The sequence below is a fragment of the Stegostoma tigrinum genome, chromosome 4 (assembly GCF_030684315.1).
Source record: "Stegostoma tigrinum isolate sSteTig4 chromosome 4, sSteTig4.hap1, whole genome shotgun sequence".
NCBI lineage: Eukaryota > Metazoa > Chordata > Chondrichthyes > Orectolobiformes > Stegostomatidae > Stegostoma > Stegostoma tigrinum.
Genome location: NC_081357.1, coordinates 75,870,486 through 75,884,893, shown reverse-complemented (window position 1 = coordinate 75,884,893; position 14,408 = coordinate 75,870,486). Strand labels below are relative to the sequence as shown.

Sequence of the window (14,408 nt, the reverse complement as noted above, 5' to 3'; positions counted from 1 at the left end):
TCATCCATTCCACCCAGAATTAATAAACCCAGAATTATGATCAATGTTGCTATACACCAACAATTTCCTTTCTTTATAACGTTTAATGTAGAAAAATAAAAGCTGCTTCACAGAGATGTAATCAGAAATAAACTAACGTCAACTCAAAAGAGAGAAAATTAAGAGGGCTAACAAAAACGTACATACATAAGAACATTTTTTAAGAGGAACTCAAAGCAGGATAAGGAAGTAGAGGGAGTAGTGGAAATTTGTTGAAACTTAGATACAAACGTGCCCTCCTTTAACGTTCCCCAAACTTGTCAATTTTGCATCTAAAGTGAGCAAAAGTCTGCTATTTTAGTAAACGCAACAGCACTAGCATCTTATTAGGTACAATGTAAAAAATGATAGCAGTAGTAGCACTGAAAAATAAATTGACTCAATTTATATTTACCAAGGTTTGACCGCACTCACCAAAGCTCAGCTGGCGGCTTTCACAGTACTCTGCATATTGGGATGAATCCATCGTTCGAGTTTGGCGCTCAGCTCTCTGGGACACAAAACAAAATGGCTGCATTACTTTGGGGAGTTGGATGAAAAATTGTTGCTGAGTCTAAAAACGTTAAAGAATCATAAGTTCTTTTCTAAACAATCATTAGAACGAAAATAAAAATGTGCAAACGTCTGAAATAATCACACACAGAAACATGAGTGATTTTAAACTTGTGGCAATGATACATTATGATATTATTGATTAATGGAATTATTAGTGTATAATGTAAAATATAGAGAAATATTGTACTTGAAGTTATTACTTAAAATTTGTGTTCTGTTTTGTAATATTCGATACTCATTTTATAGAGTAAAAAGAACTCAATAAGCAAATGTTCAACATTTTGACAGTGCAAATTATTTAAGAAAGAAGAAACAAAATGTTTGGCAGAACGGGCCTGAAAGATTGAACGGCCTTATTCCTGCTTCCTTTTCACATGTTCTTAAATAAGGTTATGAGCAAGAGCTGGAAAGTGGGATCAGGCTGGACAGCATTTTCCAGCTGACACTGTTACCATGGACCCATATATCTCTTCCAATTACACAAATTTCTTTCAAACAGTTCTATGTTTGGAAGTTGAAAATCTTGCAAAAAAAAACCCAAAAATTCTGAAAATATCCAGTTGTGCAGTCTGCATCTGTGGAGACAGAAACAATTAATGCTTCCGATCAATGACCTTTCAACAGAATTTGAAAAGGTTAGACAGGTAACATTTGTAAAGCAAGTAAAGAGCTTGGAACACAAGAAGAGAAAATGACAAAAATATTATCTGTTATAGAGTGAAAGGCAGACAAACAAGATGATGGTGCAAGGTGAACACAGACAACAACAGGAAACGTAAAGCAATAGACCTACAGGAGATGTAAATGGGAAAAGCAGAATCATTGTTTGAAACTGCTGTATGAAAATATGATTTTATCATCAGAACTGAATACATAATGCTAAATTGAAAGAAATACAAGTAACTCGTAATTGAGAGTTTAGGTCTTGAATGATGAGAAAGGAAGAGAGACTGCATCTTCTATTAATAATGAGAATTTTCTTTCCTAACTTATTTAGAAATTCAGATGGAAGTCCAAAAGCCATTGTGCTTGGTATCCAGGATACGAGTAATGGATAGCATAAGACAGAGAGATGAGGTTATACCAGCTAAAAGGAAAAGAGTAGCAGTTGCACATTCTGCACTTTCATGTAGAGGTGCCAAAGGAGGCAGACGTTGTGTTAGGATTATTGCGGAGTGCTCTAATATGTGGTGGAGGGAACTGTCCCTTCAACCAGTGGAAGTAAAGGTGAATTTAGTGATAATGTTAAACTGCAGGTAGTAGCGGATCGTCCACTAAATGCCCAAGATAGGGTTGTCCAAAAGAGAGGAGATGTCAGAGTTGCTGACGAGCCTCTGCAAAGGTAAAGTTCTAGGTCACTAAACAACAATAGAAGAATCCTTGTGAACAGAAATAATTATAATGTTGTCTCTAGTCCATCCTAACGGAGTATTATAATATCCTACCTTTGTGTCCATTTGGATAATGCGAACGGACAAGCTGTTTTAATCAGTGTGGATTTACCATCAACAAAGCAAATATAGGCAACAAGAAAAGACATTACTAGCTTTATACAAGTGCAAATATTGTTTTTTATAGGAGTTTGATGTCCCAATTTGAAAGGGTCCCATTAAAACTCGGCTCCAAAGAATGCGAATATGTCTTTGCAAGACTTTGAGCTGACAATGCTATTTTTTTAATAGCAAAAACAGAAGGCAGATGGTCTGAAAGGTGACTGATTGGAAAGGGGAGAGGTACAATGAGACCTCAGTATCCCTGCACTTTCAGTCACTGAAAGTAAGCATATAGATGCAGCAGTTAGCGAAGACAAAAGGTATGTTGGCCTTCATTGTGACAGGATTTAAGTACAGGTCTGAGACATCTTGCTGCAATTGTACAGGGTCTTGGCAAAGCCACACCTGGAGTATTTAGTCTCCTTATCAGAGGATGGATATCCTGGCTAAGGAGGCAAAGCAATAAATGTTTACCAGACTAATTCCTGAGATGGCAGGACTTGTGTATGAAGAGGCAGTGGATTGGTTAGGACTATATTCACTGGAGTTTAGAAGACTGATTGGGGTGGTTGGGGGTGGGGGGGGGGGGGGGCGCGGCAGTACCTTACAGAAACCTGTAAATTCTACCAAGGCTGGACAAGATAAATGCAGGAAGAATATTTCTGATGACCGGGGATTCAGGCCCAGGGTCAGAGTCTAGAGATATGGGTTGGCCTTTTAGGAAATTTCTCACCCAGATGTGATGAGCCTGAAAATCTATGCCACAGAAAGCAGTTGAGGCTAAAACATTGAAAGTTTTCAAGAATTAGTTTTTAGGGATAAAGGTACGGGGAGAAAGCAGGATGAAGTACTCAGTTGGATAATCAGCCAAATGTCACAGAATCCCCATGATACCAAGAGAGGGCATTTACATTGACAAAAACGTTCCACTCACTTTAAACTTGCATTCATCATGGCCAATTCACCTAAGCAGCATACCTTTGGATTGTGGGAGGAAACTGGAGCACACAGAGGAAACCCATGCAGACATAGGGAAATTGTGCAAACTTCAGTCATCCAAGGCTGGAACTGAACACGGTTTTGTGGCGCTGAGAGGCAACGTGTTAACCACTGAGCCATCATGCTGTGCCACTATTCCTAAAATGCCTACGCCTGCTCCTACTTTCTGTGTTTCTGTCCCTATGCATTTGTTTGGGGTGGGAATTTAATGAACATGCCTTATATTTCACATCCTAACCAAGCTGTCACTACTGTTAAACCTGGCGAGGTAGATGACAGGTTAGACAGAGGATCTTGATTGGCACAGGCTTGGAGGGCCAAAGGGCCTGATACTGTGCTGTAGGTTTCTTTGTCTTTGTTCTTTGTACCAGTAACCTTTGTTTAAAGTTATTAAATTAAAAATCCCACTTGTTATCCAAAATAATAAAACCACAAGATTGCACATTATACAACAGAAGAACTTTTAGCATTAGGGTGTCAACAAAAGCACGAAACACCATCTATAATATAGTCTAATATCCAGATTTAACATGAATTAACGGGCAAATTGTGGACAAATATAAACTACAAATTGCACCTTAAATGGCAGATAAATCTAAGTGTGATTTTGCCATATTACTCAGCAGTTTATTTAAATACTACTCATCTTTATGAATTACAAAGTCTTCCAAACTTTGTCAGTCTTACTAGGAATTTCAGTTCCTCTCCTTCAATCCTTCAGAGATTTAGCCACTGCTGACTGTTAAACAGTCACTCTAACTTATATTGGAGGCCCTCTTGCTTCTTCTGCTTATAATGAATTGACAGATAGGATTGAGTGTCTTTGGAGCTCCTTGCCACAGAGGGCTCTGCGGACAAAGTCTATGTATATTTAAGGCTGAGATAGGTAGATTCATGATCAATATGGGAATCAAGGATTACGGGGAAAAGGCAGGAAAGTGGATGTGAGAAATGATGAATTACTCACGATCCCATTAAATGGTGCAAAAGACCTATTCCTGTTCCTATTTCTTATGGTCTTAAAACAATTGACCAGCTCAGACTCTCCCAATAGCTGCTTACTTAATCATTTCATTCGAGACTATATCCCATGGATTTTACCAAAGTGCACTCCAAAATCTACAAACAAGCATTCAATTTCCTCAGCTGCACTTCTTCCAACACTCTGAATTTTCTTGTGTTCTGATTATTCTCTTCAGCTGGCTTCTTTGCATGCCACACACCAGGTCTCATAGGCAGGTTTCTACACTGGAACACCCAAGTCACATGATTAGATTATAGAGCCATGCTGTCAATCCTGCAGTTGACCATCTTCAATCAGGATTTAGCTTCCATCCTGAAGCCAGGCCAGCCCCCACATCACACAGGTTAAAAAAAATAGTTTTCCTCAAAGCATCCATTCCCTTTTAAGATGGTTTCAGATGGGAATGTCACACATACAGACTTCTTCCTTGCAAGCTATATGACAATTACAAACAAAGGTGGACCAAATCATGACCAAGAAACCTGCACATGCACACAATATCATCTCAAAGCTCTCACTTGGTCTAAAATAAAATTAGATGCACTGAGAACAACATTCATGTGCCTTTAGGTGGTACTCATAGACTACTGATGGTCATAATTGTCAATTATGATTATTTTCTATGTGTAGTGATAAAATTAGAAAAACATTGTGGTAAAAAATTACAAACCAGAAGACAGTAAAAAGCTATTGCTAGGAGTCTGGTATCAATACTGATTTAGAGAATTTAGAGAATTATTTAATATCAATTAAGAATGCCGAAATTACAATAGTAAGACAATTGGATCAGTCTCAACGAGAAACTTCAGGTTGCATGCAATATTCAAAGATTTAACTTGTTAATATTGCCAAGGCTTGTAAAGTTGAGTCATCTTAAACTTGTTCACAGGCAGGATTTTTAAAAAATTCTCTGTATCCATTAGTATATAGATGTGTACAATGAATTACAAATTTGGAACTGCTGTGTTCATATGTGTGATCAGTCTTTAATGAGAATTATGTCTTGAATATTTTACTCAGTTCCAGTAAAATCTGATAATCCCTATTTGTTATAAGGAGAGAAAGTTTGAAGGTCGGAGTGGCCAACTAACACCTGGCTTTGCAATAATTTGTCAAGATTTTGAAATGTGCACTAAAACTTAGTGTTTGATTTTTTTTTCTCTAGAATCTGTCCCTGTCATCTTCAATCAAACGGATGAAAATGGTTCCATGTCTGTGCAACCTTGCACCCTTGTTTCACATTAATTAACTCCACACAAGATTCCTGTTTTAGAATTAAAATTTAGATCAATTGAGATGTAAAAGTCTCCTATAATGAATCAGAATGCATATTAAGAATGAAGTTCTACGTTTATCAGGCATGGCCTGAGATTCACAAATATATTCAGGAATAGGGTAAGTTTAGAATACAATTGCTATCAGCTCATAATAACAAGATATCAAAGAATGAGAGACACATCTAAATGAAAGGAAGAGGGGTAACATGACAAGTTTTAACATGTCTTATTATTGCTCATTGACCACCAAAGACAGAGACAGAAAACTGTAAACAGACACAGAGAGAGAGCGAGAGAATCTGTAGAGAAAGACAGAGCAAGAGAACCTAGAGCAACAGAAAGCAAGACAGAAAACCTGGAAACAGAAAAAGAGACAGACACAGAACCTGGAGAAAAAGAGAGCAAAAAATAACCTGGAGAGACAGACAGAGAACCTGAGAGCAGCAGGGCCAATCTGAACAGAACAGAACAGAACAGAACAAACTAGGCAGACAGGCAGGAACAATGTGGAGAAAACAGAAAAGAACAAAACAGAAATAACAGATAGTAAGAACTGCTGATGCTAGAGTCTGAGATAACGCAATGTGGAGCTGGAGGTACACAGCAGGCCAGGCAACATCAGAGGAGCAGGAAATCTGACGCTTCTGATCAGGACCCTTCTTCAGAAATGGGGGAGGAGGAAGGGGGCTCCGAAATAAATGGGGGTGGGGGTGGGGCAGTGATAGATGAGTGCAGGTAGGCAGTGGTGGGGGCTGGTCAGTTAGGTGGGAGGAACTGATAGGTGGGAGAGAAGGCGGAGGAGCCACAAAGATATCACCTGGAAACTGGAGGTGCAGCACCTCATATTCCACCTTGGGAGCCTACAACTCAATGGTCTCAATGTGGACTTTACTAGCTTCAAAATCTCCCCACTCCCAGCCTCATCCCATGACCCACCCTCCCTCTCATCCCTGCCTCCTTGACCTGTCTGTCTTCTTTCCCACCTATCTGCCTCACCCACCTCACTGACCAATCCCCACCACTGCCTACCTGCATTCATATATCACCTTCCCACCTACCTTCCACTTTGAGGCCTCTTTTGGCCCTCCTAATTTCTTGTTTAAGTTTTTATTTGTTTCCTTTATACTCCACAAGGGGCTTATTTTATTTCAGTTTCCCAAACCTTATGTATGTTTCCTTTTCCTTTTTGACATAATGTTTCATTATCTCTTGTCATCCGAGGCTCTTGAATCTTACCATCCTATCTTACATCCTAAAAGGGGCATGCTTGCCCTAAACTTTGACCAACTGGCCTTGGATTTACGTTCAAACAGCCACCCTCAAACTAATTTCTTCAGCCTCTGCCTAATACTTCTGCAATCTGCCTTCCCCAATTTAGGAGATAGCAAGAACTGCAGATGCTAGAGTCACATTCAATACATTCTACAGCTGGAGGAACACAACAGGTCAGGCAGCATCAGAGGAGCGGGAAAGTCAATGTTCTGGTTTTAAACCCTTCATCAGGACTGGGGAGGGGAAAGGGAGCTCAGAAATAAATGGGGGGATGGGGCTGTGGGAAGGTAGGTGGGATGGTGATAGATTGTTGCAGGTAGGGAGTTGTGGAGATGGGTCAGAGGAAGGGTGGGGTGGATAGGTGAGAAAGAAGGTGGACAGGTTGTGTCAGGTCAAGGAGGCAGGGATGAGAGGGTGGGTTGGACATGGGATGAGGCCGAGGGATGGGGAGATATTGAAACTGGTGAATTCTAGGCTGAGACCATTGGGTTGTAAGCTCCCGAGGTGGATTATAAGGTGTTTTTCCTCCAGTTTACGTGCAGAGTCATTATGACACTGGAGGAGGCCCATGTGAGTGTTATAAAGTGAGTGGGAGGGGGAGTTAAAATGGTTGGCAACCGGAAGGTGTTGTTGATTATAGTGTACTGAGTGCAGATGCTCTGCAAATTGGTCACTGAGTCTGCACATGGTCTGACCGATGTACAGGTCCCAAACAATCTTTCCAAATCCGACAGGGATTCACCTGTACGTCCTCCAACCTGGTCTACTGTATCTGTTGCTCCCAATGTGGTCCCCTCGCTATCTCACCTGAAACATCTAAACGCTGGAATGTTGAGCTGCCAGGCTTGCTGTTCTCTCAGAGATAATGGGAACTGCAGATGCTGGAGAATCCAAAATAATAAAGTGTGACGCTGGATGAACACAGCAGGCCAAGCAGCATCTCAGGAGCACAAAAGCTGACGTTTCGGGCATAGACCCTTCATCAGAGAGGGGGATGGGGTGAGGGTTCTGGAATAAATGGGGAGAGAGGGGGAGGTGGACCAAAGATGGAGAGAAAAGAAGAGGAGAGTATAGGTGGGGAGGTAGGGAGGGGATAGGTCAGTCCAGGGAAGACGGACTGGTCAAGGAGGAGGGATGAGGTTAGTAGGTAGGAGATGGAGGTGCGGTTTGGGGTGGGAGGAAGGGATGGGTGAGAGGAAGAACAGGTTAGGGAGGCAGAGACAGGTTGGGCTGGTTGTGTGATGCAGTGGGGGGAGGGGACGAACTGGGCTGGTTTTGGGATGCGGTGGGGGAAGGGGAGATGTGGGGGCAAGTGTAGCACTTCCTGCGGTTGCAGGGGAAGATGCCGGGTGTGGTGGGGTTGGAGGGCAGTGTGGAGCAAACAAGGGAGTCACGGAGAGAGTGGTCTCTCCGGAAGGCAGACAAGGGTGGGGATGGAAAAATGTCTTGGGTGGTGGGGTCGGATTGTAGATGGTGGAAGTGTCGGAGGATGATGCGTTGTATCCGGAGGTTAGTGGGGTGGTGTGTGAGAACGAGGGGGTCCTCTTTGGGCGGTTGTGGTGGGGGCGGGGTGTGACGGATGTGTTGCGGGAGACGCGGTCAAGGGCGTTCTCGACCACTGCGGGGGGAAAGTTGCGATCCTCGAAGAACTTGGACATCTGGGATGTGCAGGAGTGGAATGCCTCATCCTGGGAGCAGATGCGGCGGAGGCAGAGGAATTGGGAAAAGGGGATGGAATTTTTGCAGGAGGGTGGGTGGGAGGAGGTGTATTCTAGGTAGCTGTGGGAGTCGGTGGGCTTGAAATGGACATCAGTTACTACATGCCGTTCTCTCAACCGGGTTACTGTTAGCTTCTCTGCTTTACCTGTTACACTTCTTGTGTTAAAATAAATACACTTCAGACGCCAGTTCTATTGTGATAATTAACCTGGCCTTGCCTATTCTTCCTACTATACGTGCTTGATTTAGCTCTTCTCCTCTCTTCAGTCACTGCACATGCTGAGCTACTGCTTTGGTTCCCACCTCACTGCCACACTAGTTTAAATTCTCTTGAGTGGCACTAGCAAGGGTATTGGTGCAACCTGTCCTTCTTGTACAGGTCCCACCTGTTGTGGAAGAGATCCCAATGATCCACATACCTGAAGCTCTCCCTCCTACACCAGCTCTTTAGCCACACATTCATCCATGGAATCTTGTTATTTCTGGTCTCACTAGTATTTGGCACAGGCAATAAGTCTGAGATTAGACAAGTTTCACAAAACACAGGCAGATGTTACTGGAAAGATTACTGATGCAGTTCACTCGGGAGGCTTAGAGAATTCAGGATTGAAAATTTCATTTAATGCATTGGATGCTCAATAGGGTTTTCTCAAAAGCCAAAGATGAGCTGCATAGGATCTCTCTATCAGTAGGATGTACCCCCAGTTGAACTCCAAACAAAAGCTAAAGCAGAGCCATAAACCCAGGAATGTGCCTTCCAAGGAAAGAAGCCTTAGTAATTAGCAGGGCAAGTCAGGGCAGGACTTATACATTTAATGGTAAGGTTCTGGGGAGCACTGCCAAATAAAGAAACCTTGGAGAGCAGGTTTATAGTTCCTTCAAAGTGGAACTGCAGATAGACAGCATTTGGTATGCTTGCCTTTATTGGTCAGTGCATTGAGAGTAGGCATTGGGAGGTCATGTTGTGGCTGAACAGGACACTTTCGGAATACTGTGTTCAATGCTGGTCTCCCTGCTATTGGAAGGATGTTGTGAAACTTGAAAGGAGTCAGAAAAGATTTACAAGAATGTTGCCAGGGTTGGAAAGTTTGAGGCTTAATGGGTTGGGGCTATTTTCCCTGGAGCGTCAGAGACTGAGAGATGCCCTTATCGAAGTTTATAAAATCATGAGGAAATGGATATGGTGAACAGTCAAGATCTTTTTCCCAGGATAGGTGGTCCAAAGCTAGAGGGCAAAGGTTTGAGGTGAGAAGGTAAAGATTTAAAAGGGACATAAAGGGCAACTGTTTCATACAAAGGGTGGTGAGCATATGGAATGATCTACCAGAGGGAATGAGAAAGCTGGTATAATTACAACATTTAAAAGGTAGCTGGACAGATATATGAATACAAAGGGTTTAGAGGGATATAGGCTAAATGCAGGAAAATGGGGCTAGATTAATTTAGGATATCTGGTCGGCATGGACAGGTTGGACTGAACGGTCCGTTTCGCGCTGTACACCTCTATGACTCTAAATACCACCATTGCTGAATGATATTCAGGGATTTAAAAGTAACTTATGGGATCTGAATGAACATAGCAAGCAGCTATGTAAAACCGTAACAAATTAGAGTGAAGGATTGTGGAATTAACAGCGTAAAGGCATGGGAGGAAATATAAAGCAGAAAATCCTACAACTCCTTTCCTAACAGTGCTCTGGGTGTGTCTACACCACACAAATGGCAATGACTCAAGAAAGTGCCCATCACCTTTTCAAAAGACAATTAAGCATGGGCAATAAATACAGCTCTCACCAGTGAAGGTCACATTCAAAAATTGAATATACACATTTAAAAAAATGACCTGATAGATACATTTGTCAGGAAGCAGACCTTGGGGAGTAGAGGGAAGGTACAAAGAAAAATAGCAAAATAGAGAAGTTTAAATATAGCTTATGAACATAGGGGTTAAAGTGTTCAAGATTTCCGTACTATTCTAAGTTGGAGGAGTGGAAGAGAATGTTCAATAAAATATTAAAAGGACATAAACTACACTTTGCCATGTGGGGTTGAAGAAGCAAAGGGAAGTTACAGAAGGCTAAAGAGAGACCTATGCAATTGCTGCAAATCGGAACGACGTACACACAACTTGCTAAATGCTGGTCCCCTGGCTACTCACACCTGCAGGTCTCCTTTCATGGTTGGCCATGTTTTCATATTATGACACAAACCCCTGAAGAATGGCAAGATAAACGTGCAAGTTGATAATCAAATTTGTATTGTTTGATACGATTCACATTAAGATCATGGAATACAACACACAATGATTTCAAACTCAAAGCACTCAAAATTTAAGAATATGACAGAAGCTTTTGATTCCTGCTACCTGAATAAACGAGTTCATAATGTTCTCAGGATATATTTTCTAAACATAGAAGAAGTTTACATCCTTTGATTAAAAATAAACCTTATCCGCAATTTCCATAGCCACAAAATTTGAAATAATGATCAATGGCCGTGTCAGGGAAACTCCAACTCCTACTTTCAAGGACATTCATGTACAGAAAACACGGTTGGATATTTATTTTCCCATCATCCTCAAGGTCAAGCAACAGATTGACCCCCAAGATGTTAGCAAAGTAATTTCATCTGTGAACGTCATTTCAACTTCAGAAAATTTTCATTAAGGTGTAGACCTACTGGAAGTTCAGTGCAAAAATATTATATGGTTTGAAAAATTCAGTGTGAAAGCAAAATACCAGGGAAAACACATGGTTAGTCCAATTCGCAGTGTAATCATTTTACTCTGATAAAATGTCAAGAAAGCAGATGTTGGTAAAACCTCAAATTTTCATAACATCAGAATTTATCAATGTGAACAAACTAATTCTGGTACAATGAATCTCTGTGGTCAGCAAAGAATGCTCCACCCACCTCCAGCCGCTCCTGTTTGACTTCATCAGCATCATCTTCCTCAAGCATACCCAGCAGTTCCCCTGTTTGGTCAATGGAGCTGAGGAATTCTTGGTAGAGTTTTTGGCGCTTGTTTATACTGCTGCTGGATTTGTCTATGTGTGGGCGAGAAAAGGAAGGAAGAAAATTTATTAATGTAAATTCCTGTACATCTGTAGCACAGATGAGCCTGGGACCTATTTTCACCTGCTATGCAGACTTTAGTACGGCAAAAATATATTTCAGAACAGTTCCCACCCACTTGTTAAAAACAGAAACATCAGTAATGAGAGACTTTCAATGCCACAGACAGAAAGTGATAGAAATGCGACAAAAATGCTACTCACAACAACAGCAGAAAACAAAACCTTAAACTTTGAACATAAAATATCCTGGTTTGATTACCCCTTACGCTTGAGATGATGGATGGAAACCGTGTGTAACAGAATAACCTTTTACAATTTTTTGCACAATACTGCCAACAGACATGCTCTTGGCTTGGGTTACATACAAAACAAGACTAACATGCATTTAGAAACATAATAATTTAGAAAAATAAATTACTGAAATTAAATAAAGTGTTTTGTTTTGGTATTGAATGGAAATATTGGCATAGAAATTCAATATAATTGTGCACAATTTCAAGTGCAAAAGCATCCATGTTTAATGGACAGCCTAAGATTGCAGAGTTTGGGCTAAAAGGTGTACTTTGGTAGAAGTCGAAAAATAGGCATCCGGGATCCATGCCTAGCCAGTTGCTTATGCAAGTATGAGGCCGCTGTTCCAAAAATGGTCTACACTGAATTCAACAGGCACTGGGCCAGTTACATTCCATAAAATATAACCTGCATGTTACTTAACCAGCAGTCCTTAAAAAGAACACTGGAGCCATTACACAATGTTATCCACATTAATGTGGAGCCAGGCTGAGCACCACTGTGTGAAAGTCAGTGCTGACAGACTCTCCCACACAATCAGTTCTTTCCCCCTTCCAAAGAGCATGCCACTCTCCCCTCAATTGTCTCCTCTTCTGATTGTAATGAGAGTTGGATTGAAAAAAATGGGGCCTCTGACTCTTAAGGAGCTGAGGAAACACAAATAATAGAATTTGGGCAAGGACAGATATGATCTCAAATAGAATTATACAACGTTGGCATTTATACTTAAAGAAGTTACGTGAATTAAATAAGCACGTATAATAGTGTGCAGCTAGCTCAGAAATTACAGAATGCTTCAAACAAAATATAGATTGCTTAACAAAACTTCAACAGAAAGCCTCTGAAAATGAATATGATCAGTCAAAGCAAATTATAAATGAACTGAAGTTCACATGTACAAATCTTGAGGGAAACACAGCAAAAAGGACTACTACCGTGATCATAAGAAACTGCCAAATGCATGTTAAAAAGATTAGATGGATAGATACTTGAGGGATAAAAAGCTAAACAGTGGAAACTAAACTAAACATTTGAAAAAATTATTTCATGACCAGAATAGTAAATCGGCAGAGATTATAAAACCATAAAAGATACAAGCAGATTTGAAACCAAGATAAGTAGAAAATAGTGATATTCTAACTTATCACTTCTATGTATTCACAGGAGAATATTCAATCTACATGCATTCACACTTACAAATGAGGTATTTTAGAAGATGGCAAAGTTTTACACTGTCTCTTTAAAACAAGGGACATGTAATCTGCTGAGATCTGCTCAAAAAAACAAGCCACATAGCTTGATTGATATGGCAAAATGGAGGCCCACGTTTTGTGCTATTAAAATTCATGTGCCAGGTTTAACACTTAAGAACAAAGGCAGAGCAGATGTTCTTTTTGTCGCATACTTTTGTGTCTTAGGGATTTTGAACAGGAAGGTAGAGTGTTGTGGAAAAAGAGAAAGGGCGAAAGCAAGAGGAGATAGCAGTTGTTGCAGATAAAAAGGCTATCTTCTCAGTTCGCTATTCAGCAGAATGATGAGGATAGCTTGTCCACTGATTAAAGTAAAGGAACCTGCAATGATTTAAGTTTACTAGATGTTTACCTTGGTGAGACTTGAAAAAGAAATCACTGGAGTGGCTCTTACTGCAAAATTCAGTTTGGGACTTCAGGAAACTGAGAGAGAGGATTTTTGATGGTAACTGGATGTTCCAAATTTATGAAATGGGGAGACTTGGGCCTGTTGAAATTTAGGAGTAAGTTCAGACAGATTCCTGAAAAGAATATAACTCTGTGAAAAGCATACTGTACAGTTCTGAGAAAGGGTCACCAGACCCGACACGTTAACTCTTTTTTTATCCTCCACAGATGCTGCCAGACCTGCTGAGCTTTTCCAGCAACTTTGCTTTTGTTCCTGATTTACAGCATCCACAGTTCTTTTGGTTCTTATTATGCTGTACAGTTTATGTGTGGCATGGTGACACTGGTCACATTCCTCAGTAAGGGTTATCATTTCTGAAATTTAAATTGGTTCCTGACTGCATAATGTTTAGAGGCTGTTGATTTTAGTTTGGTTGTTTGTTACAGTAAAAATCTGATGTAATTCCTTTAAATCGGTCATTGGGAATTCATATCCCTTGTTTAAAGATTTTGGCTTTACAGAGGCTATCATAAGACCCAAAGATGTTCAAAGTATAACCAGTGATCACAACAAATGAGGTTGAAGTACTGACTTGGCTCAAAACAAATAAACACACAGCAATAGATGACATCTATCTTACCCTGGAGAAAAAGACAAGTAAAAAAATTTAAAGCATCATCAATTATTATGAGGGAAACACTGAACACTGGTCATGTAAGATTGTAAATAAATTAATATGGAGTCCATATTCTAAAGAATTATCAAAATATGCAATTCCAGACGAAATTAGTTCTCTGCCATTCCCTGAAAAATGAAACCACTACTCCTTCAAACTAATATAAATAACTTGGGGATTCAGAAATTTAATGCAAAGTGGGAAAATTTGCAGATGATATTAAATTACACAGAATCAGGAAGAGTTCAGAAATTAAGGAATTAACTGGACAAGATAGGCAAGTGTGCAGGGTGATGGGAGATGGAATTTAATGCAGGTGATTATAACATGCTACAGATTGGAATAAAT

General features: G+C 40.5%; 1 protein-coding gene across 19 annotated transcripts in view; it reads right to left on the bottom strand.

Moving 5' to 3' along the window:
- The window catches only part of supt3h (SPT3 homolog, SAGA and STAGA complex component), a 637,811-nt gene that overhangs the window by 102,973 nt on the left and 520,430 nt on the right, over nt 1-14,408 (bottom strand). For all 19 annotated transcript variants that reach the window (XM_059645430.1, XM_059645434.1, XM_048530947.2 and 16 more), the window contains 2 exons: nt 11,292-11,425; nt 454-529 (listed from right to left, as the gene is read on the bottom strand). In XM_059645430.1, the coding sequence (XP_059501413.1) occupies nt 454-529; nt 11,292-11,425 (210 nt within the window). The remainder of the gene's footprint in view (nt 1-453; nt 530-11,291; nt 11,426-14,408) is intronic.